This window comes from Oncorhynchus gorbuscha, linkage group LG15 (genome assembly GCF_021184085.1).
Source record: "Oncorhynchus gorbuscha isolate QuinsamMale2020 ecotype Even-year linkage group LG15, OgorEven_v1.0, whole genome shotgun sequence".
Taxonomy (NCBI): domain Eukaryota; kingdom Metazoa; phylum Chordata; class Actinopteri; order Salmoniformes; family Salmonidae; genus Oncorhynchus; species Oncorhynchus gorbuscha.
The window spans coordinates 39058094-39081908 of record NC_060187.1 but is presented as its reverse complement, the minus strand read 5'-3'; the positions used below and the strand labels follow the sequence as shown (position 1 = coordinate 39081908).

Below are 23815 nucleotides of genomic sequence, written 5' to 3'. Positions count from 1 at the left end.
ATCGATTAAACATTTGATCTCAATACAGTTTTCTGTTCCCAAAACTACAATCTGTTACGTACAGAGTAGACTAAATTCTGTAGATTTTACCCTTCGACATAGTTAAAAACTTGCGTTGTTTAGAAGGAATGCAAGGGTGAATTGAGTTATTGCACATGCGCATTTCACAGAGTAGGCGCTCCCTACTACGACAGGCTGTGGTCTATAAAGGGTTAGTTATAAAAAATATATATTTGTTAGTAGACCTATACTGTGAATAAATGCTACATTTTAATTTTATTTGTTTATGTTCCGTTCACATAATATAATTCAAACGTATGCAGTAAGGTGTCTAATAGAATATACTTGTCAAAAACAAATATAGACATTAATAAATGCATTTCTATAGCTTCCAAAATATGGCTGCACGGTGGCTTCAATACGGAGCCCCCTGTCAGTCAGCCAGGGTTTATACACATCAATTGTAAAATCCCCAAAAATATGTAATAGAATAGACCAGCATTATATATTTTTTGAACTGGACTCTGGATCTTTTAGTATTACATAAGGTGAAAGGAAGGTTGCCAATAGGTTCTCAACTGGTCACTAAATGTTCCACAATCCTGTACATTAAGATGAAGAATACTTTACCTGCTGAGGGGCAATATTTGCTGGAGATCAGCAATAAAACAATATACTTAGGACACAAAAGCGCCACCTTGTGGCAATACTGCGTAGACCCGCCATCAGAAAAGTGAAATAGAACATCGCGCTTCATTATTCCCCGGAATTTCTTTAGTTATAATGTATGTTGTTCATGTTATTTATTTGTATTTTTTTAACTATCAGAAATGCATATTGGCTTAGTATTGCTACTTACCTTATCATTGTACAACAAACATCAGTGAAGCACATGAAGATGTTTTGTATTGCTAATTTACTGGATACTAGTGCAACGAAAATGCTAATTTAGGCCTAAATAAAGATGCCATTGTTTTTCTTTAGCTACCTACTGAATAATACAGATTTAAGACATTTGATGTATTTCATTATAGCGCGTCGTACATTCACTGAGACGTAATGCCTATATTATAGTGAGCGAATGATTATTGTCCCCTTCATTTCGCCGTACATTCTCCCTCTACAACCAAAAAGATGGCAGAAGCACCTCCATGGCCCAGACAGTTTTTCTGTCACAGATGTTCGGAAGAGATCAGCCCTCGCCTCCCGGTAAGAAACGTTGACAAGAAGCAAGAAGTTAAAGATAATAGTCGTGGAGAGTAGATACATTGATGTTGGTCTTGAACGTTTGGAGTCCTTAGCATTTCTAGCTAGCTAACAGCCACTCTGGCTAGTATCTAGCTAAGCAGTACGCTAACCAGATTGTCCATGTCTGGCAACTGACAGTTATCTAATGAGAACTAGTTAGCTAATATTTTAAGCTGGAAGGATGGTGTGTGAAATCAGAGACTCGCTATCTAGTTAACCAACTAACCTAACCGTATCTGATATGGTTTTCGGTTAAGATGGCTAGCTAATTAGCCAGCCTGTCTAGAGTTGCGTCGGTTGTAACTAGCTACTGTAACTAGATTGGCTGTGTACGTGCCAACTAGTTTACTTGGCTAGGGCATTACATTTATGCAAGATATAAATGTGACTCGCATATCTAGCTAGCAAGAAATCAGACATGATGGGACAAGCACTCTTAGCCAAGGAATGCATCAGAACGTCCTTTGATATCAGTCAGCAATGCTTGGCAATGGCATGTGATGACAGTTCCATCCAGATTAGCAATGAATGATTACTAAAGGATTTCATTCAGTGTCCAAACATCCTGTAGGCCTTATGACTACATCCAGATCAGCTGCAGCAGAGGACGATTTGTAGTTAGCTGGTCGTGAGATATTGACTTAATTAACCATTCTCTCCAAGGAACAGTTTATTGTAAATATTTCCATTATGGCATTAAGGTTTTCTCTAGAAAGCGTAGACATAGGTTGGTCATTTGCTGGCATATTCCAATGCCACATGTAAAAATATTATGTCTAGTGTTGAAATGCTAGTCAGTGACAATGGCATGTTGCATTCTTTCTGTGTGTGTGCCATTCAGTTATATCACACCAGCATAACAGTCAGGGCCTGGAACAATCCGTCATAGAATACTAAAGGTGTGTCTCACAAAGAAATGTTCATCTGTAGGCTTTCCCCAGTTTGGTGCTAATGACAACTGAATTACATACTGAACACATTTCAAGTCCTTCCAGGATTATTTGTTGATTATGCTTGTTCTTTGAAGTTGTCCACGTTCACAGTTGAATGTAGTGAAGTAGGAATTCAATAGCTATATGCTCAATGTGTGGTAGTGAATGTGAAAAGGACACCTAAAGTCATTGTAATATTTGTTTGCAGGATTACACATGTCCACGTTGTGAATCTGGCTTCATCGAGGAACTGCTGGAGGAAAGAAGGTTTGTTAAATGTGTGACTGTTGACATTCTGGTTAAATATTTCAATTGATTTTGTCACTCGGCATCACAGAACTTTTCACCTATGATTACACCAATCTGGTCAAGAGGGTGTGCACAAATATAAAAACATCCCTCCAAAATTGCCAACTATTATTTTCTATGTTTCTCTTCCTGAACAGCAGTGAAAATGGGTCCACATCCACCATCTCCAGCGGTGATCAGAACCAACAGTCGTTAGAGGTTTTTGCAGCTTATTCATTCTGCTTATTGATAAACCCAGGCTAGACCATGCTATTATCTTAGTAAACACAAAAGCACGCCTCTGTCCGTTCTGGAAAGATTCCATCAGTTGAATTTTGATGTAGTTGGGATTTCTGTTGACTATTAACATTGAATAATACAGAAAGAACTCAAAGTAATTTCTGAATGTGGCTGTATGTTAAATGTCCTTTTCTTGTAGAATGTGGACTCTTCACAGATGGCTACATTCCCATCGGGTTACGGACAATTTGCTCTGGGTGTCTTTGACGACTCCTTTGATTTTGGAGCGGGGCAGGGAACGGAGGACAACCGCGACACAGAGAACCGGCGGGAACAGGAGTTGGCATCACGGCAGCGTTACGGCGCCAGGCAATCTCGCGGTCGCCATGACATCCGGGGACAGTCAGGGAGACATGAGGGAGTGCCCACTCTAGAGGGGTAAGCTCAGTGACTTGTGAGACCTTTAACTTTAGACCTGTCAGCAGTTCCCAGTGACAGGCTTGTCTCTTTTCCTCTGAGCTTTGATGATTTAGCTTGTCAACCATGTTTTATGTAAGAAATTATGAAATTAGGTTTCATTTTTGGATGCATGCAGAACATAATCATGTTTTTTTGTCATGTGTAGAATCATTCAGCAGCTAGTGAATGGAATAATTGCCCCTACGGCAATGCCAAATATTGGTGTGGGACCCTGGTGAGTATAATTAGTCTCAGGATACTGGGATGTAATATGCCCCTTTTTTAAATTATTTTTTTATGTTAAACTTTGAAGTCGGCCAACTGACTCTTTTTCTTCCATCTGACGTTTTTTAAATTTTATATTCCTTTTTATAGGGGCGTGCTCCACTCAAACCCCATGGATTATGCCTGGGGTGCCAACGGACTAGATGCAATCATTACACAGGTACGTATTGACTGTTTACCACTCACATTATTAAAGTTTCTAAATTAACTGGCAAAAAGCACACAAATGCCTGCATATTTGCATTCTGAAAATGGTTGCGTTTGGACAGCAAGATCTGCGCGGTATGAAATAAAAATGTATTTTTTTATGTATCCCTTAGTTATTAAATCAATTTGAGAACACTGGCCCTCCGCCAGCTGACAGGGACAAAATCAAGAGCCTTCCCACAATCCCAATCACACAGGAGCATGTTGGTGAGTGACCCTGAACACATGTACAGCACAGTCAATTGCATCACCTGTTGGCTGGACTTGTTGTGGTCTTGTTCTTTTTCTACGGAAGTCTGTGGGTCATAGGGTTTGGTGGTGTTTTTAAGCCATTTACATCTAGTTTTGTTTCCAGTCTCAGGTCTAGAATGTCCAGTGTGTAAAGAAGACTACAGTGCTGGAGAAAATGTTAGGCAACTTCCATGTAATCATTTGTTTCATAATGATTGCATAATACCTTGGCTTGAACAGGTAAGACCTTTCCACTCGTATACCCTTCTTTTAGTGCTGTCATTGACAAAACCTATATGACCTTACCTCTCCCCCCATCACCTAACCACAAACGTATATTGGCCCACATATATTCTCCTAGGCAAGTTAAGTGGTCAGTAAAAACTACTGGCCCTACTTTAAGTTCTTGAAGATGACTGATTATATAGTGATGTCTTCTGTGTTTGTGCCACTGTGTGCTTCTACAGCACGACACATGTCCAGTGTGCAGGAAAAGCTTGAGTGGACAGAACACCGCTATGAATCCTCCAGGTCTATCAGGGATGAACTTTGCTGCGGCCTCATCCCCTACACCCCCGTCCTCCACTTCAACCAACAACGAGAACTCGGCCAACAACTGCTAAAAAAACATTCCCCACTTTACACCACCCTGTGAACTGCCCTGAGTGGGTGCCAGGTTCTGGCTGTGGAGGGGAACCAAGAGCACACACCCAGTCTCATTCTCACTTGGAGCGCTGTCTCACACTGGACTGGAGCCAGCAGGAATCCAATCAAATGAAAGTCTATGCGTTTCTTCCCCACCTGAGGCTCTCCTCAAGCCTTCAGGAATTGTGCTGACCCCCTGCCTGGGGAGGATATGAACATTAGAGGGGGGGGGGGGTCGGTCACTCTGGATAACCTCATCATGCAACAACAGATCAAGCCAGTTAGTCCTGCATTCTGAGGGCAGACAAGGGTGGGAGGTTTTTCTGGTCTCTTACCAAGACAGTTGTTTTACAATGAGGTATATTAATTTTAATACTTTGAATGCACAGCAATTTGTGAAAAATTATGAATATATTGCATTCACTTTTTTTTTTTTTTTAAGTAGCATCCATATCTGTACAGTTGTAGGCCTCAAAATGGAACTTTCAGGAGTGGAGGAGAAAGGAGGGTAAGTATAGGATGTCTACTTGGTTTGGATTCTGCATCTTGTTTCCATGGATTGGAAACATCTTATCAGATGTTCAGTTTTTTAAGTTTTTTTAACAAAGGTACGTATGAATTTATCATTCATACTTTAAAAAAACAATTTTCTCAAACAATAACAACCCTACATGACAAAAGACCAATAAACCGATGCACACAAATTTCAACCGACATTACACCTGCTCAGACCCACCTGTTCCCACCGCAACCATACACATGACGTATGTCTCAACCATACACATGACGTATGTCTCAACCATACACATGACGTATGTCTCAACCATACACATGACGTATGTCTCAACCATACACATGACGTATGTCTCAACCATACACATGACGTATGTCTCAACCATACACATGACGTATGTCTCAACCATACACATGACGTATGTCTCAACCATACACATGACGTATGTCTCAACCATACACATGACGTATGTCTCAACCATACACATGACGTATGTCTCAACCATACACATGACGTATGTCTCAACCATACACATGACGTATGTCTCAACCATACACATGACGTATGTCTCAACCATACACATGACGTATGTCTCAACCATACACATGACGTATGTCTCAACCATACACATGACGTATGTCTCAACCATACACATGACGTATGTCTCAACCATACACTCCCCCTTCATCCCCTGGAACGTTCAAGTGCTTGTAGCACTATTCCATATGGCCTCAAATTGCACTGTTCTGATTCTTTGTAGCCCACACCTTTTTTAAATATTTAAATAATTTGATTCATCCTCTGTAGTGATGGAGGATAATTTTATTTCCAGTTTGAGTATAAGTATGGTCCACCTGATTTGGGTATCTCAGTTTCTTACTGACTTAAGTTGCACTGATATCATTGTTTTGCTCTTTCAATTAAGAAACAAACTACATTTGGCTTGGGGCTTTTTGGAAAATTTATTTGGATGCTGGATTGTCAAATGTTACTGAATTTCTCTACAGAGGGAAAATCCATTGCAGTTAACCTTCTAGACATTCTAACTAAGCCTTTTCTTATTCAATCATACATAATCAGTGAGTTTCAGTGCATTTTTTTTTTATACATGAAGTTAAATGTGAAAAATTCACAAAATACAATTTTAAGTGAAATATTGATTTGCAGATGTAAACCCCTGAACAAAACAATACATTTGAAAATAAAGATGTTTTGGGTGCTACAGCTCAATAGTCAAGTGAATGATTCTATATTGGTTTATTTTATATATATATATATGCTTATCATAAACATGTATGGGTGGACATTTAGTGCTCGGTAGTTCAAACATCTATATAATCTATATATTGTCTCAGAAATGATAATGCTATCAGACCAATATCTTATTACTCATGGGTTATCTAGTAGATTTCAGTCACTCAGTGTCTATCTTATGCATTTCCTCATGACGACATGGGTTTGACACTAGGTGGGAGTGTAATACAAAATGGCTACTGTTTGTCACGCAACCCTCTGATTGTGGTTGCCTGAAACACCTATTCATACAGTTTGGAATTGTAGGTAATTGTTTTGTCACCCTATATAAAACAAAGCCTTGTTGCATAATGGTAAAATGATTGTTTTCAAGGGCTATAATCAACAATTGTTCTGGCACAGTGTCTCATACTCCCATTTAGAGCAATGATATAACATTTACTACCAGTCAAAATGAGAAGTTGTCACGACGCCAGGAACTCACCTAGGATAGGATAAAGTAATCCTTCTCACCCCCCCCCTTAAAATATTTAGAGCACTATTGTAAAGGGTAATACTTAAATGTAAATGTAAATTGTTTTCAAGGGCTATAATCATCAATGAACTCAGAGGGTAATACAATGAACTCATTAATGACCAACACTGGAAATTACACACCCCTCTTTGGCAAGGTGTTTGGTTAAGGGAAAATAATTGTTGTCCATTTTTTTTTTTTTACTTGTGAGATCCAACAAAGGGCATGTCTTGGATAAACGTTACACAACAAATCCAGTGCCTGCTGTATTCTAGGACCAAATATTTAATTATACGGTATCTAATGTACTTTAAGTATCATTGAATATGCCTATTGTACAATACACCCAATACAACATTGGTACCTCTCTTTTAATATGAACATCATGAACGAGTTCACATTTTTAGCTTCTAAAACCGAGTAATTTGTAAATTTGCAAGAGTAGACATGGCAAGTCTTATAAACTTATATTTGAAGAATTGCTTGCCACAATTCTGTTTATATTATAATACAAAACAATTGCTCAAGCTGTCAGTTCCTCCCAAAGAAATGTAGTGGGTCTCTAGATTCATTGCCACTGATACACCTACCTATTAAGTGAGATTTCCTGAACCACTTTAAGAGTAAACCATATACATGGTTGTCTGTTATTGTGCGAGATTAACGAGTAACATGCCCCCCCCCCCCAAAAAAAGGAGCATTTGCTTTGTTGTCATTTTCTGAAGGGGGGTTTGTCAAAAACCGTATGAATTCCCAATCTGTCCCTCATACCATCATGGCCTCCTAATCATCCCCAGTTTCAAACTGGCTAATTTATCCCACCTCCTCTCCCCTGTAACTATACCCAGGTCCTTGCAGTAAATGGGAAATTGTTCTTAGGCAATTTACCTGGTTAAATAAAATAAGAAGAAACTGCTAACTCGATGTCATGGCGACGTTGGTTAGCTAAACTCATGCGCAGCAACACGTCGTCTAACTGGCCTAACTGAGCATGTACAGGCCGTCAAATTAAAAGCAGTGGACGTTGAACACATTTATAGCGGCATATATAACCATGGTATGTATGTATGAAAGGGATCATGTGTGATCCAAATTTCCATAGAGTAAGATTTTTTGTGGACTCCATTTAATCACATTTGTTACAATTCCATGTTGCACAATCACAAACAATAATGAGGAAGGTTTATGGGCATTACGTAATGAAATACAATGGAGCATATCCCATTCTAGTAGCCTATGTACTCACTACCTAGTTATATTTTGAGAAAACCAACACAAAAATACAAAACAAGTCTAGTGAATGTTAGAAAGAGCTTGGGCTGGTATCTAAATTCCTTATCAGGATGTTCATTCATTGGAACATGTTGGGGCGGCAGAAATCTGCCATTCTGCCCCTGAACAAGGCAGTTAACCCACTGTTCCTAGGCTGTCATTGAAAATAATTATTTGTTCTTAACTGACTTGCCTAGTTAAAGGTATAAAATGGATCATGTTCAGCTTTGTGTCCATTATTTTACTATTAGATTTATGTAATTGTTGTAAATTGTTAGATACTATTGCACTGTTGGATGTAAGAACACAAGCATTTCGCTACACTCGCAATAACATCTGCTAAATATGTGTATGTGACCAATAAATATTGATTTTATCAACAGTAACAGAGGAGAATGCCATTCTCGCGTTTCCTAGAAAAAGCATAAGTTGTCCGACTTGCTGTTGGTGCACGTGTACCTCCACCCATTTTACTCTCCTGACTTTCGTCTACATTCGGCTACTTTCACCTTTACCATTCAAACGCGCCATTTGACTCCTCAAACCCTGGCCTTATCTGCTAACGGAAGTATGAAGAGTCTGTTTCCGCAAGCGTTCCCGGAAGTGATGCTGCGCCTCTGGGTTTAGAAACTCTGTGGTTTGGTAATCAAATCTATTTTGGTCACGCCCGAGCGTCATGTCATGTGTACGTGCTAGTTCACGACGTGACTGATTGAATTGAGGAACAAGTAGAGGACGACCAACTCGGTCGATGGTGGAGCAGAGCTAACCTTTTACATTTTTTTGTGAAAGTATATATCTGTGCTAGAAAAGGACGTCGTCGAAATGAAATATCTGTGGGGTTTAAGTGCCCTCCTCTTGTGCTTGTACCGAGCCGATGCCCTGACAGGTAATATTTATAGCTTGCTTTCTAGCTAGTTAGACATCATAGTCATTGAGTTAGACTAACTCGGTTGTGTGTGCCGTGCTAACTCACTGGCTTGATAGCTAACGTTAGCGCTTTTCAATTATTTATTTGATATAGTGCTTTCGTAAACGTAGCTAAGACATTATTTATTTACAGTTGAATGTTTTCCCAACGTTTTTAAACCAGTCTTTGCCATCGAGCTACTTTAGAAAATGAACCAGTGGCTAGCTGGCTAGGAAGCATGACCTTATTTTGTAATGCGCTAGCTAACGTTAGCTAGTATAATGGTCCCAGCGGTCCAAGCGTAGGAGCCATTGATCATTTCAGACTCTGCTTCTCCGTAGGGTTTTCAGCGGTTTGCCTCGTCCACGGTTGACTCCATGTGAACTACAATTCCGACGCATTTAGAAACGTCTATCATCCCTTGCTAAAATGTTTTACAAACATATGCTGATATGCCACTTTCATATCATCGAGGAAGACTTCAAAATATATATATATATACACTTAGCTACTGTAGCAATTTTTGCACAGATCCATATGCTGTGTGCCAGAAAACAAATCAATAAAAATTATTTATATAGCCCTAGTTACATCAGCTGATATCTCAAAGTGCTGTACAGAAACCCAGCCTAAAACCCCAGAAAGCAATGCAGGTGTATAAGCACGGTGGCTACGAAAAACTCCATAGAAAGGCTAAAACCTAGGAAGAAACCTAGAGAGGAACCAGCCCAGTCCTCTTCTGGCTGTGCCGGGTGGAGATGATAAAATACCAACCGTACCATTATGATTGTTTACGATGAGCTGCACTGGGGTAGTAATGCAATGTGGAGCCGGTGTAAGATATAGGTCGGAAAACGCACCTCTTTGCAGGGATGGGCTATGCCACTGTGCCCCAAATTGTACTTTTATCCGTAACTGATACAGCAAGAATATTTAAATAATACTTGTTTTCCTGTAAAACTGTCCTTCTCGTCCTCATACTAGCTAGCGTTCTGGATGGTGTTAGTCAATCAGCTCCTTTGTTCTACGTGAAGTGCCATTACACAATGGCTGCCGTGGCTACAGCTCGCTAGCATGAGAACAAGAAGTACACTTTACCAGAACTGAATACAGTTGAAGTCATACACTTAGGTTGGAGTCATTAACTTGTTTCTCAACCACTCCACAAATGTCTTGTCAACAAACTATAGTTTTGGCAAGTCAGTTAGGACATCTACTTTGTGCATGACACAAGTCATTTTTCCAACAATTGTTTAGACAGGGAAATAATAAGTGAAATAATCTCACAATTCCAGTGGGTCAGAAGTTTACATACACTAAGTTGACAGTGCCTATAAACAGCTGGGACAATTCCAGAAAATTATATCATGGCTTTAGAAGCTTCTGATAGGCTGATTGACATAATTTGAGTCATTTGGAGGTGTACCTGTGGATGTATTTCAAGGGCTACCTTCAATCTCTCTGCCTCTTTGCTTGACATCATGGGGAAATCAGCCAAGACCCCCAGAAAAAAAAGATAGATATCCACAAGTCTAGTTCATCCTTGGGAGCAATTTCCAAACTCCTGAAGGTACCACATTCATCTATACAAACAATAGTACGCAAGTATAAACACTATGGGACAACGCAGCCATCATACCGCTCAGGAATGAGACTCATTCTGCCTCCTAGAGATGAATGTACATTGGTGCGAAATGTGCAAATCAATCCCAGAACAACAGCAAAGGACCTTGTGAAGTCCTATATCGACATAACCTGAAAGGCTGCTCAGCAAAGTAGCCACTGCTCAAAAACCTGGGGACACATGGGGACAAAGAGTATTTTTTGGAGGAATGTCCTCTGGTCTACTGAAACAAAAACATAACTGTTGGGCCATAATGACCATTATGTTTGGAGGAAAGGGGGGGGGGGTGCTTGCAAGCTGAAGAACACCATCCCAACCTTGAAGCAAGGGGGGTAGCAGCGTCATGTTTTGGGGGTGCTTTGCTGCAGGAGGGACTGGTGCACTTGACAAAATAGATGGCATCATGAGGATGGAAAATTATGTGGATATATTGATATATGTAACATCTCAAGACATCAGTCAGGAAGTTAAAGCTTGCTTGCAAATGGGTCTTCCAAATGGACAATTACCCCCAATTACCCCCAAGCTTGTGGAAGGCTAACTGAAATGTTTGACCCAAGTTCAACAATTTAAAGGCAATGCTACCAAATACTAATTGAGTGTATGTAAACTTCTGACCCACTGGGAATGTGATGAAAGAAATAAAAGCAGAAATAAATCATTCTCTCTATTTGGACATTTCACACACTTAAAATAAAGTGGTGATCCTAACTGACTTATGGCAGGGAAGTTTTACTAGGATTAAATGTCAGGAATTGTGAAACTGAGTTTAAATGTATTTGACTAAGTTGTATGGAAACTTCTGACTTCAACTGTATTTATATATTGTGGATAAAGGTACTGTAGCATATCCCATTCATGCATTAAGGTAAGTTTTCCACCCCCAGTGCAGCTCACTGAAGTGTAACGTTAGGGTATTTTCTAGCAACCATCCGATGAACTATACTTTGGCGACACTGTTCGATCACGCTAAATGACTTATTAGCATAGGTGGCAGTGCCTCTCTTCGGTAGCGCCAGCGCTATAGTATGGGAATAGTATGGCAGTATGGGAACACTGACCCTTTCAAGGTGTGTAGTATTTGAACCCTTTTGGTTTTTTTAACATGATTTCTCGCTGATATGAAAGATGGCTAATTTCCTTGTGTTTCCAAAATTTTACCGCAAGTGATGCATGCTAATATTAAGAACGAGCGTCTGGGCTTTTAACCAAACTCCGCTGGCAAGTAAATACTATGTTTAGTAGAGGCGCTAAAGGTAGTTAGCATCTATGAATGGTTTTACCAGGTAGTTAATTTAAACACATTGCAGTGATCAAAATCGCTGCCTTGTAACGGTTAACGCTAGGTAAAATAGTGGATTTTGCAATTGGAACCTGCCATCATAAAACAATTTTTATTAAATAACTTGTTTTAAATAGGCAAACTGTCAACACTTACAGATGGAATCTACTAGGTAGCTAACTTGCTAATTTTTCATGTGATCCAAATCCACCTTTGGCCAAATATCATAATGTGTTGGTTTATTTTTCATAAACCAGCCTATACAGTTGCTTTTGGCTGGTTTATGAAGAAATAAACCAATATATATTTTTTTGGTGTTGTATTTGGAAGTTAGCAGACAACCGGACACTTGTGTTTCAAGTCTCAGGTAGTTTTGTGTAAGAGCCAAAGCTTGTGCTTCTGGCTTGTTTTAGCTGCCCTCTTTAAACTGGTGTAGACCAGTTTGCCTGCTTGAATCATGAGACATTAACTAGCAGTTTAGCTGCTGTGTAATATATAAAGACATCCCATTTTTTTAAAAGTGGGCCTATATTTGACCTCTTCTATGGAGATTAATGGCATGCAGTTGAGGTACATGCTACCACATTTAAATTCACACCATTTTAAATTGATTACAAATGTATGTGAATGTGTTACATGAAATGTGTCAAACAAGCAAGAAGCTTTGTTTACACGATTGTTGTGGGGGTTTGTTTTTAGCGGAGACTGCAACACATTTAGATTACCTTAATCTCATTATAACATTCCGTCACAACTATTGCCTTGTCTATTTAAGATTGTGCTGACTTTCTAAGCCTGGAAGAGCCTCAAGCCATGGTAGTATATATACATTACGCAACCTTGAGTACATAATAAAGCATTGCATGCAGCGCATGATGCACTCATTGTTAATTTAGCCAATTTCAGTGTGAGGGTCCAACATTGTATTCATTTATGTTAAGTGTCAAAAACAAGGCAGTATGTGGATTCATTATGATGATTTAAAGTGTTTTGAACCAATTAATGACACTAAAACATTCTAAATAGGGAACGATGGGGATGATGTATAATCTTATTGAGAGTAGATTGCTAGCTCTCTTAATTTGGTGTGAAAAAGGCTCCATTTTAGGCCTAATAGTTTTGGTTAATCCAAAAAAAAAGACGTACCAAATGTTTGAAATTTGCCTCGTATTTAGCTTTTTTTAAAGCAGATTTTATAGAAAAGTCCTACACTGTAACCTGCCCTATTTGCTCCAAACAATTTAAATTGGTAAACCTAACAAAAAAAATGTTAATTTTCTGGGGAGACTGGACTTTGCATTTGACTCTGCGAGGTCCTCCATTGACCCAGATATACAGAGTGGCATGAAAGCTTTAGAGGGGATGTCCCAGAGGACTGCAGATGCCTCTGAAGATACAGCACACAGGCAGTCCCCATGCTGGATGGGCAGTTTTCCGCTTTGGCAACTCCAGATGATTAATACAATTATATTTCTATTGCGCTCCAGCTTCGTCTTGAGCAAAACGTTGGTTGGAGAAGTAGGTTATAGAAAGCAGGCAGCCATTTTCCCTTCGGTTAAACGAGGTCAGGAAAAGCACGTTTTGCAAATGAGCGGAGTCATGAAGTACGATGGGCTCATAAAAGCCCATTGCTTTATGTAACAGAATGTTAATACATATATGACTCAGATAAATCTTTATTGCTAGTAGAATTTGTTTCCCTGTCTGCCCCGAACAGTGTGTTCAGGATTCATGTTTTTGGTTTGCTATTTTGATTGTGTGCCCATTTTCTGGGTGACCATTTTAGGTCAGCATAATTGATCACTGGGTAGGCTAAATGCTGCATACAAACAACTGTAATGACTATGATCACTCTTTCTCTCACCTGTTGCAGGACATTTGTGTTCATCTTTTATATTTTGCAGTCACATGCCTATCACACCTGCTTTTGAAATGTCCTATTTATCCCCAGCTAACATTCACACAAAATAGAACCCTAGTTTTTTACACTGAGTAGGCGGCCTGTGGAGCATGACCCTATGTAGTTAGTAAACTGTTGCACATTAACTTGACAACCATTCCAAGCAGTCAGGCTTTTGTCTTTTTTGCTATGCTAGGCCAGTTAGGACTACATGTCGCCTACAGTACTGGTGAGTCACACTGATTTCAAGAGGGGTATACTGGAGCGGGCTTTTTGGTCATGTCTCTTTCCAAAATGTTTTTTTTTTTGGGGGGGGGGGTGTGGAACTTGCTGGTGTGTTAAGTTTGATACACGCTAGAGTAACAACTAATTTTAGTTGTGACTTTCGTTCAGGCCTATGTGAAGTCACTATCTGCATTTACTTGGGTTTGTTTTGTACAGCATTTGCTATGAAGGTGACCTCCTTTGTTATGGTTAAAAGGATCCTGCCAGCCTTAGCTAAAAAGTCACATGATTTTTAGAGCCAGATGCAGCCGTGCCTCCAACCCCAATCCACTTCACAAGTTTGACTTTGGACATGTTAATGGGTACATACTGTCTCTGGTCTTTAGGGAGCCAACTATTCAGAAAATGTCCACCTACCACCATGCCTTGTTGTCCTACTATGCAAAGATGCAATAAAGAAAGAGGGTGTGGCTCAGGCGTTGTCTGAACATGGTTGTCTTTGTTCAAGCGGCGTTACATAGGGATCCCTGAGTTTGTTCTGAAGCATTTCTCATCATTGATCTCCTGGGTTGTTTATTCAGGTGGGCCTGGATGTTGAAGGTATGCCAAGATTGTGTTCTCCTGTGTTGATTTAAGATTGTTCCGTGGGCTGCGATAGAAATAACCCTACAGGGGGCTAACTCTACAGAGTGCGCCTCGAGCCGTGCAAATGTTATTCTTCTGTTGCGCCTCCTGGGTATTAAATCCTGTACAGAATGTCCTCAACGTCAGATCAGGTGTTTAGTTTTAACTAAGCCCTGCACTTCTCAACACAATGACAAACGGACAGAGAATGTAATAGATTTACAGACACAATTTTGAATCATATCTGACATTTTAAATTTCATCCATCTGCTTAGTCCACTCGTGCGATGAATAACAAACATATTTTCACTTGCCCTTCATGAAATGTATCTTTTTTTAATTAGTTGCTTTTGATGCATGTCATTCAACTTGTCTATCTGCAATGGGTCTGAGTATCAAGTACTCTAAAAAGCCATTTGGCATGAACTATTTTGGTTAATAATGATACTCAAACCCTTACTCTTCATGTGTTTGATTAATCTTTTGTTTCTTTCTTTTTTGCCTGCTTGCCTTTTCCATCGCATTTTACTTTCACCTCCATAAAATTGTCGGATTTGCTAAAAACCAATCTGAAACCAAATCGATGTCAACTACCCCTCCCCCACAATGGCCCGTTCAGCTGGTTTTGTCAAGTCGCCCCTGTCCCAGATGAAACTGATAGAGGACATTGCAGAGCTGCACTGTGAGGTGACAGGGAACCCCATCCCAGAGGTGCAGTGGTGGTTCATAGAGGGCGAGGAGCCTGACGAGACCATGACCCAGCTGTTTGATGGGGCTCGGCGAGACCGTGTCGAGATCAACGCCACCTACATCCTGCACGCCACCAGCTCCATTCATCTCTTAAACCTCACGCTCGATGACTCCGGCACGTACGAGTGCCGCGCTTCCAACGACCCCGACCGCAACGAGCTGAAGAAGGCACCCAAAATCAAGTGGATCCGCTCACAGGCTAACGTTATAGTGTTTGAATGTGAGTGTTGGGAGGCCCGACGTACAGCCAGGCAGCGTCTCCCTGTAGAGGACAGCGAGGGGTCCAGCTCCTGTCCCACACCTTCTCCTGCCCTCTCCCCTGTTTCACCCAGACTCCCCTACTCTCCCCTCACTGAGCTCCCATGATGTCCAGTAGTGGAGAGCCAACCTGACCACAAGGCTTGGCCGGGCCTCTCCTTAGACGTATCCTACCTGCCGTAGCACTACCCTCAATCTGATGCCTTTTTTTTTGCTGGGCCTATGTCAAATCCTTATTTTAAATGAATTATGGAAAATATTTCACATAATACTGGTCATAAGGTCTGAAACCTGCAAATGGCTACATCTAATTTTTTAATCATAAAATCATTTTGTTTTTAAAAGGGTCAGATTATGGGTTGGTCAGCTTCTTGTTGGCTTCCATTTGGTCTATTTTGCTGTCTTGTCCAAGGTATAGAATGTGTAATTGATACTAACATATTGACACTGTCCTGTGGTGTTTACACTCTTTAGACCTGTTAGGCCTGACTAGGCTCTTTAGGAGTACTAAATCTATCTATAGGAGACAGCAACCCAGCTTTCTGATTCTTAGCCATAGGGCATCTTTCCAGTATTTGTTTTCTCTACCTGAATCAAACCAAAATATCCTCTTATTTGTTCCTCTTCTCTTAGTGGAACACCAACCTACCATACCTTGCCGGTTGCTTCTTCTGCATGTGTTGAATACAAGCTCCTCTCCTCATGGTCTCCTAGATTAATTTCCCTGTGTGTAACCCCTCTTCTCTTGAACTCTTGGTTCAGCCCGAGCTCTCCATTTTTAGGCGCCTGCCCATGTGATCCGCCTCTTCTTGGAAGAGGTGCTGCCTTTTTATATTGTGCTGTTCTTGGCTTGAAATTTGATTTTGAAAGTAATAACATTTGACAAGCTAAGCTAGACCTTGTCAGTTGTCACTATGAAGTTTAGGCTAAAGGATAGTAAAGCAATATCAAGCACTGAACAGTCAAGGTTTGTGCTGCAACATGTTGGTATCAAGAGAGCCATTTATCCTGTAAACCCAATACATGCGTACCTTTTAAATTTGGATTAAATCCACTACTTGGATATAAAATATTTTTTTAGTGTCTTTAGTTACCCTAAAGCATTTTAGCAATATCCTGTACGTGAAAAGACATGCAAGAATTAGTTACACTTGGCTTGTAGTCGTGGTAATGTTACTACGGTAATGATTCTACTAGAAGTGGTCATGTCAAAGGACGGCTTATTAATATGTTGACTTTGTCTACAGATCCCTTAATTGTGTCTTCACCTCTGGAGGTGAACAACCAGACCTCTGCCATCCTCTCGTGCAACCTGACCAACCCCCCGTCCACAGTCAAAGGTCATTACTGGATGAGGAATGGCAATGTGATCGAGTCATCCAAGCAGGACTCTCCTGCTCTCTACACAGAGTACATGTAAGTGCCTGCCAGGCAGGCAGCGTGTGTTTGCATGTTTGAGCCACCAGATGGACGGGAATCCCTCTGAGCTATAGAACGATTTCCCGGAGCTGGGCTCGCTGATTTGAGATTCAGCTGTTGTCCTGAATCTAGCAGTCATTGCTTGTCTTTATTAGCGACCGTGCCTTTTTAATGTTTGGTCAGCAGGGCGGTAGGTCACAGATTTGACCGCACAGCAACACTGAATGAAAAACCACGCCAACCTTTCCTCCATGTATTTTCTACATGTTAGCTCTCCCTCATTCTATTGCTCACACACACACATACACATACCATCCATTAATGGTAACACTCCAGGCCCTGCTCAGGCATTCCCTACCATTTAATTAGCAGCGAGATGGACTGCAGCTTTGGTTGTAGCCTTGGCAGCAGCATGGATAAGCGCCCCCTAGCACTCCCATTCTTTCACTCTCATAATAACCATAATTCCCCATCAGACGTAAAGAGCATGGAGGGTTCCAGTGCCGACCCAAGTCCGATTGTTGTTAGCAGGGGGAAGTAGAAGTGTTTGTAACAAGGAGAGAGGCAGTTTATTTTTATCTGGTTGCTTCTCATTCTCAACAAGCAACAGGGAGCCATTTGAAGTTCAGCCTGTTGGGGCAGCATCTTTTGTAGTGTGTTTTTACAGGCAAAGTGACTTCATGACTGGGATGTGTTTGAAGCCGTTGAGTGAAGTCTGTAGGCCTGCGTTTCTCATCCTCAGGGCTTACGTTGTTTTTTTCCCCCATTAGCTTGGCTAAAATTGATTTCCATTCTGGTGGAGTGTATGACTGCGTCTTCCTGTCTGATCCTGTGGTGAAGAAATCCATTGCAGTCAAAAGTAAGTAATGCGTTTGAACTTTTAAAGTGAAGTCTCTACTGACATTAGCTATGCCGATGAATGTTACTACCTTAGTGGGCTTTGAGTATCTGAAAGCTGTAATGGGCTTGTATAGCCAGTTTTAGACAACTGCAGGTGTTGGATGAATCGCGGCTATCCGATAAATACCTGCATCCGTGTGTTTGTCACTAGCTGCTATCCATGTCTCGGCCTACAAACGCTCTGAGCATGGAAACGAGCAGGACAAGGGTGTGCTGGTGTGTGTCAGTCATGGATATCCGCTGCCTACTGACTGGAAGTGGTACAAACTGGAAGGAGAAGAGATGCTGAAGACGGTATGCGTTTACCGTCATTGATGCACCATTAGGCTTAACACTATGAGTTTCACTGAGCCAGAATAACCCCTGATGCTGAACTGAGTGAATGAAGTCACATGCTGCAGTTATTTTCCAATGTTAGGAATCGTTGACTAAATCAATATCTTGATTGAAGTCACAGTAATGCCACATGCACTAGTACTATCCAAAGAGGTCTCTGCCCTAGATAAGAGTTGAGTATTCAATTACTTTTTGCTCCCTATCTGTCATTCTCAGCCCATCACCAACGGTACTGACAGGTATGAGATCAAGAGCACCCCCAACAGGACCACCCTGACCATCAATGACCTGGACATCGCCATGGACATGGGCGACTACATGTGCTACGGTGCCAGAGAATTGGACTCGGCCTTCGACAAGATCCACCTGCGCGTCCGCAGCCGCCTGGCCGCCCTCTGGCCCTTCCTGGGCATCGTGGCCGAGGTCATCATCTTGGTCAGCATCATCTTCATCTACGAGAAGAGGAGAAAGCCTGATGAGATCAATGACGGTACGTAGAAACACCCACAGAGAAATGCAGAAACGAAGTACTCTTGTTTTGCCATTCATGATTTCTGAAGTAGCATACCTTGCTAAGTCCATATGATTTAGCTGTGAGTGTCTGCTGCCCTCCAGTGGCAGAATAGTCTTAGTTTCAGATGTACTGTCATTCTCCAAAGATTGCTGTGCATTAGCTGCCATTTTAATGATATCTCAACACGTTGTCTTTTCTTAATGGTTTGGATGTAGCAGGTTTACTGTTATTTACTTGGTCTTCTTGATTTGCTATTTAAATGTTTTTCACTTATGATTTTAGTCATTTCATTTGATCAAAAGCAATTGGTTTTCTATTCGAACACTTTTTTTTTCTCCGTTTTGTATTTCTCTGTTCGCTGCTGCGTTTTGGTAAGTGATTTAAAACTGCATGTCAGACGGAAGTGGTTGACCTGAGATGACCGTGACTGAGAAGCTATAGGAATGCACTGTGTTCACTTGATAAGAATGTATCTAATAAGGAACTCTTCCACTGGCCTTGCATTCATATATTGGACCAATTTGGGCCAAATTTCAAATACATTTTCAGACTGCTAAAACTTAGCCACATTTTTATGCCCACCAATCAATGTGTTTTTGTCATGCCAGTAAAAGGGTCAAATAGCCCAAGTCATGTGATTTATGTGGAGCTGGAAATTAGGCCTAATGTCATGGTTTGTAGTGTTGGAAACACCTAAGGGTTTAGGGTTTTATAGGTACACCCAGCAGTATGACATCACGGGGCAACTTCCTGCTTGCATACAGTTGTTGACGTCTGTAAGCAGGAAGTTGCTCTGGTTATGTCATATTTCTGTGTACCTTTTATAATATCTTGTCTTGCATGCCATCTGCATCTTGATCTCATGCATGACAAGTCATTTTCTTTTTTATAATAGGGATATAATTGAATTGATCTCATTCATTGCCTGAGGGCACCTATTCTTTGATTTTTAACTGGTGACTGAACGGTCATGTCCAGACCTTTTAATCTGCAGTATACCTGTACGCTTTGTTTAGAGCCGTTTTCGGTGTTGCATTGTCCCTTCAACTTTTCACTTGGTTATCCTGTTCTTTTGAGATGTTCAGAACAGATTGATACCATATCTTCTAATCAGGAACATATAGTTGGGATACAGTGTAGGTAGATTTGTCATAACTACAGTTTTCTTTTTAAATGAAATGATTAAGTTCAAGCGATGTAACTATTTGCTTATTGTAGATAGAATTATGGCAGTGTATGCTTGTTTTGCATAAATGACTGCAATCATTTGACAATGGCCTACTTAAAGAAATACTTGGAACTTTGTCACCATTTCCTTCATTGTCTGTGGAAAGAATTTTCTCCATGCCTTGCTCTCATTAGAATGTCTCCCTACCAGACAGTCTCTGACCAATTCAGCTGTTGACACATCTTTTCTCTTGTCCCTGTGCTGTTTTATAGATGAGGACTCAGGTTCTGCTCCCCTGTAAGTACACATTTTACACTGACATGTAAAAATTCAATACATTTAAATTCTCATGAAGACTATATATAAATGGGCCTCCCGAGAGGTGCAAGGGTCTAAGGCACATCATCGCAGTGCTTGAGGCGTCACTACAGACCTGGGTTCGATCCCATGCTGTCGCAGGTAACCGGTAGACCCATGAGGCGGCACAAAATTGACATAGCGTTGTTCGGGTTAGGGGAGGGTTTGGCCGGCCGGGATGTCGTTGTCCCAGCGTGCTCTAGCGACTCCTGTGGCGGGCCGGGCACACGCAGGCCGACTTCGGTTGCTAGTTGTACGGTGTTTCCTCCGACACATTGGTGCGGCTGGCTTCGGGTTTAAGCGGGCAGTGTGTCAAGAAGCAGTGTGGCTTGGCAGGGCCGTGTTTCGGAGGACACATGGCTCTCGACCTTCGCCTCGCCCGAGTCCGTTCAAGAGTTGCAGCGATGGGACAAGGCTGTAACTACCAAATTGGATATCATGAAAAGGGGTTAAAAAAAATGTTTAAAGATATACATTGCTGTGTTTGTAAAGTTCTGAATGGAAAATGTCTTTCAGGAAAAGCAATGCTGCCACAAACCACAAGGATGTCAGGCAAAGGAACTCTAACTGAGAGAAGATGAGAGGTGTGTGTGAGGGCTTTTGAATCAACCCACTCGACTGGATGAGCCTATTTCAAATTCATTTATTCTGATTGCAAAATCAAAGCAGTAAACCTCCCGTAGAGGTTGAGCTCTCAATCTAATTGTCAGTCCCCTTTCTTTCCTGACAGATATCCTGATGACTATCTTCCAGGATGAAGAGCATTTGCTGAGCGTCACATAATCTAGTGCACCCTGCGAATTTTAAACAACTTTACATTTAAATTCTTGAACGTTAATGTCTTGAGAAATGGGCTGAATTGTACTTCTATATTTCTCTCCATATTGTGCTTTCGGCTTAAGGCCATTGGCAAAAAAAAAACATGTTTTTGCATGAGTTTTATTGCCGTTCTAGAAGTGTTTGTTCGTAGTGAAGTCCATTGTAAAAGTTTACGTGGGAATGATCTATTGGTGGTTTTTCTATTTGTGCTTATAGCTTCCTCCACTGTCCTTCACGTCTAAATATCTGCTCTTATATTTGCAAACATGAACAGCCACCTGTTAAGCAACATGGCTCTTAATACGATTGTGAAATGTTTGGACACTGACATGCTTTTGCCCCAGGCCCTATTACCACACCTGACTCCAATAATCAACTAATCATTGTCTTTAGAATGCAATTTGTTTAATCAGGTGTGTTTAGATATAGGGCTGGGGACAAATGACATGAATCAGGTCCCTGAACTGGAGAGGCCCATCCATGCATCCCTCACATAGTTGGCTGAGTTGTAGGATACACCTTAACACAGTCCATTTGACTTCCTCCACTGTATTTGATTTTCCGCAGAGGAAGTTATAATACTGTAGGTAGTTCCTAAATTAAACGCAGCAGGTAGGATTATAATGCAATTTCCTCTGAGTTCCTGCTGTATTTAATACATGCGCTGTTGAGATTTTAAAAGGCTAATCATTGCAAAATAAAAAGCAAGCTTTTTGGAGTTTTACTACTATGTTAAGGTGTAGTTTAGAATTTTATATGCTTTTGTTGCCATAGTCAAATCCATAGTAATACTTCCTGAAAAAGGACCAAGTGTAAGAGATGGTTTTTCTGCTTCTGAACAACTAATACATTAATCAGAATGGAAGGCGATTTTTAAATGGCTTGTTTTCTTGAAGGGTACATGGAACCTAAACAGGATTGACACTATTGAAGCATTGTCCTTTTTCTAACCTCCACTTTGTAGACAACTCAGAAGCCACATGTTGCATTAACTTGATTTAGTATTGTGACTGGATGTGCACCGGTAGTTTAAGAAGTACATGTGAAAATATGACTGTCATTTATTTTGCTTAAAAGTAACTAATTAGATTAATCACAACTGTACCAATTTGCACAATCTCAATAAAGTGATCTGATATAAGAGATGTGGTCTGTCTGTTACTGCTTGAATAAGATGGACATTTTGGTTTATTTCCTCTGGGCAATAAAATGCTATAGGTCATCCCACACAAAGCTATGAAGTTACTGTTCAGTGCCCTGGATAGTCGTTGGCGATGGGTTTGTAGAGGAAAGGTGTTGGTCCTCTGGTAAATGGCATGACTTGAAGCTGGCATACATACAGAAGGAGTTACCCAATGGTAAAGGAGTAGTCTCGGAAATTCCAGAACTATGACAACAACATTACATACAGTTGTGGCCAAAAGTTTTGAGAATGACACAAATATACATTTTCAGTCTGCTGCCTCAGTTTGTATGATGGAAATTTGCATATACTCCTGAATGTTCTGAGTGATCAGATGAATTACAATTAATTGCAAAGTCCCTCTCTGCCATGCAAATGTACTGAATCCCTCAAACATTTCCACTGCATTTCAGCCCTGCCACAAAAGGACCAGCTGACATGTCAGTGATTCTCTCATTAACACAGGTGAGTGTTGATGAGGACAAGGGTGGAGATCACTCTGTCCTGCTGATTGAGTTTAAATAACAGACTGAAAGCTTCAAAAGGAGGGTTGTGCTTGGAGTCATTGTTCTTCCTCTGTCAACCATGGTTGCCTGCAACGAAACACGTGCCGTCAATGCTTTGCACAAAAAGGGCTTCACAGGCAAGGATATTACTGCCAGTAAGATTGCACCTAAATCTACCCTTTATCGGATCATCAAGAACTTCAATTGTGAAGGCTTCAAGGGGCCCAAGAAAGTCCAGCAAGCGCCAGTACCATCTCCTAAAGTTGATTCAGCTGCGGGATCGGGGCACCAACAGTACAGAGCTTGCTCAAGAATGGCAGCAGGCAGGTGTGAGTGCATCTGCACGCACAGTGAGGTGAAGACTTTGAGGATGGCCTGGTGTCAAGAAGGGCAGCAAAGAAGCCACTACTCTCCAGGAAAAAAATCAGGGACAGATTGATATTCTGCAAAAGGTACAGGGATTGGACTACTGAGGTAAAGTCATTTTCTCTGATAAATCCCCTTCCCGATTGTTTGGGGCATCCGGAAAAAAGTTTGTCCGGAGAAGAAATGGTGAGCGCTACCATCAGTCCTGTGTCAGGCCAACAGTAAAGCATCCCGAGACCATTCATGTGTGGGGTTGCTTCTCAGCCAAGGGAGTGGGCTCACTCACAATTTGCCTAAGAACACAGCCATGAATAAAGAATGGTACCAACACATCCTCCGAGAGCAACTTCTCCCAACCATCCAGGAACAGCTTGGTGACGAACAATGCCTTTTTCAGCATGATGGAGCACCTTGCCATAAGGCAAAAGTGATAACTAAGTGGCTCGGGGAAGAAAACATCAATATTTTGGGTCCATGGCCAGGAAACTCCTCAGACCATAATCCCATTGAGAATTGATGGTCAATCCTCAAGAGGCGGGTGGACAAACAAAAACCCATGAATTCTGACAATCTCCAAGCATTGAT

At 41.0% G+C, this 23815-nt stretch overlaps 2 protein-coding genes across 3 annotated transcripts; both read left to right on the top strand.

Annotated features, from left to right (window-relative positions):
* Nucleotides 1–1039: 1039 nt before the first annotated feature.
* On the top strand, nt 1040–6273 carry LOC123996494 (E3 ubiquitin-protein ligase RNF126-like). Its single transcript, XM_046299864.1, has 9 exons — nt 1040–1209; nt 2389–2447; nt 2627–2687; nt 2908–3146; nt 3334–3402; nt 3543–3612; nt 3773–3866; nt 4015–4130; nt 4358–6273. Exons 1-9 carry the CDS (start codon nt 1135–1137, stop codon nt 4511–4513), a joined length of 939 nt encoding a protein of 312 aa, XP_046155820.1. The 5' UTR covers nt 1040–1134; the 3' UTR covers nt 4514–6273.
* Nucleotides 6274–8711: 2438 nt separating this feature from the next.
* bsg (basigin) lies at nt 8712–22318 on the top strand. Of its 2 annotated transcripts, none has more exons than XM_046301133.1 (9): nt 8712–8978; nt 15274–15624; nt 16910–17078; nt 17852–17940; nt 18133–18275; nt 18534–18807; nt 20284–20296; nt 20873–20940; nt 21087–22318. In XM_046301133.1, the coding sequence occupies exons 1-8, from the start codon at nt 8915–8917 to the stop codon at nt 20925–20927; spliced, it is 1158 nt and encodes a 385-aa protein (XP_046157089.1). In that variant the 5' UTR covers nt 8712–8914; the 3' UTR covers nt 20928–20940; nt 21087–22318. The 2 variants fall into 2 exon arrangements, with proteins under 2 accessions (XP_046157089.1, XP_046157088.1); XM_046301132.1 differs by having other exon boundaries at nt 8717–8978; nt 20272–20296.
* The last annotated feature ends 1497 nt before the right edge of the window (nt 22319–23815 follow it).